At 36.8% G+C, this 1,434-nt stretch overlaps 1 protein-coding gene across 1 annotated transcript; it reads left to right on the top strand.

The window, feature by feature from the left end:
• Positions 1 to 6: 6 nt before the first annotated feature.
• Positions 7 to 1,099, top strand: LOC108381929 (organic cation transporter protein-like). The gene is made up of 3 exons (XM_017638324.1): positions 7 to 155; positions 254 to 760; positions 830 to 1,099. Exons 1-3 carry the CDS (start codon positions 103 to 105, stop codon positions 948 to 950), a joined length of 681 nt encoding a protein of 226 aa, XP_017493813.1. The 5' UTR covers positions 7 to 102; the 3' UTR covers positions 951 to 1,099.
• The last annotated feature ends 335 nt before the right edge of the window (positions 1,100 to 1,434 follow it).

The raw sequence follows: 1,434 nt of genomic DNA, 5'->3' as shown, positions 1-1,434 counted from the left end.
CGAGAAGTGAGTGAGGAGGTTTTCGATGAGTTCAAAACATATTATGAAAACAAAATAAATGAGGAACGCAAGTTGAGAAAGAGAACGGACACCTTCTGGGGTATGTTCCGCACGCCGCGTTTGCGCAAAGTTACCATAATCATGATTATAAAATGGTAAGTTAATATAGACTGATGGAAAAAGTGTTCTTCTATAACTCACATTTCTTCTATTTTCTCTCTCTCTCTGTTCTCTCTCACTCTTCTACATGCAGCATGTTCATCTCGCTGGCTCTGGATGTTATCAGCCGGAATATGGAAGGCATGGGCACCTCACCCTTCATTCTCTTCTCTGCTACTTCCATTGTCTACATTGTGGGCTGTCTAACTATCATTCTGCTACAAAATCGCATCGGACGCAAGGGCATGGCCTTTAGTACACTCTCTGTTAGTGGGATTATTATTGCCACTAATGCTTTTATGATTGCTTTTCTTGATACCGAGCAAAATGCTACACTTTTTGCTATTATGGTTGGTCTGAGTCGGTTAGGCGTTGTGGCGAGCTATGAGGCAGAAGCGCAATATATTTCGGAATTCATACCGACAACTGTTCGCGGTCGAGGCATGGCCAATGTTCATGTTGCAGGTTTTGCCGCGGCTGCACTCAACTCTTATGTGATATATTTAGGATACTTCTACAAACCGCTGCCATCGATTTGCATGTCTGTAATAGTGTTCATGGGCGCTCTTCTATGTCTCGCATTGCCGGAGACCATGAATCAGTAAGCATCATATAAAGTTTCAATTTTTTTTAAATGCGCATTAGTCATACTCTCTTTCGTCTTCTACAGAAAATTGCCACAGACATTGAAAGATGGCGAGGAGTTCGCGCGTCATCAACGCTGGTACTACTTTCCATGCTTCGATAAGAAAAAGGATACCAAAACACCTGAGATCACGGACAGATTTTAAAACAGTGTGCTGCCGAGGAATTCTGTAACGTTCAAATTAGTGAAATTTGTGTTAGAATGTTGTATGCGTATCTGATTTGTTGTGGTTGTTATTTTAACATTGTTAGCTAATGCAAAAATTTTTAGGAAGTATGTTTTAGCAAAGCAAGTATTTTGTAGCGAATGAATGAAATGTAAGTATTTTTTTGTGTGATTAAGTATTCAATGATTTTATAGACATACATACATACATACATAAATACATATGTATAATAAATTAAAAGAATAAAAACCATTATTAAAAAATTTTATCAACTAAATTGTGCTTAAAAATTATGCGTTTTTATGGTTTGACTTATCAGGCAAGAAAATAATCAAATTCCACTTAAATTAAGGGAATTAGCTATGTAGTTCAAATATGTAGCACAAAAAGGTTGACAGAGAAAAATGGTTTTAGAAGGTTTTAGTTGAAAATATGTTGAAGACAGTCAAATAAAGAAAAATTT

Source organism: Rhagoletis zephyria, unplaced genomic scaffold, assembly GCF_001687245.7.
Source record: "Rhagoletis zephyria isolate East Lansing unplaced genomic scaffold, Rhagoletis_zephyria_1.1 Rzeph_scaffold_24433, whole genome shotgun sequence".
In the NCBI taxonomy this organism is placed as follows: Eukaryota; Metazoa; Arthropoda; class Insecta; order Diptera; family Tephritidae; genus Rhagoletis; species Rhagoletis zephyria.
This window is presented reverse-complemented; position numbering and strand designations above follow the sequence as displayed.

What these genes read in the sequence shown, in the direction of transcription:
- LOC108381929 (XM_017638324.1), top strand. Translation starts at nt 103, where the DNA reads ATGTTCCGCACGCCGCGTTTGCGCAAAGTTACCATAATCATGATTATA. An exon ending in ATAATCATGATTATAAAATG is followed by an intron (nt 156 to 253) that starts GTAAGTTAATAT and finishes TTCTACATGCAG; the next exon opens with CATGTTCATCTCGCTGGCTC. An exon ending in TTGCCGGAGACCATGAATCA is followed by an intron (nt 761 to 829) that starts GTAAGCATCATA and finishes CGTCTTCTACAG; the next exon opens with AAAATTGCCACAGACATTGA.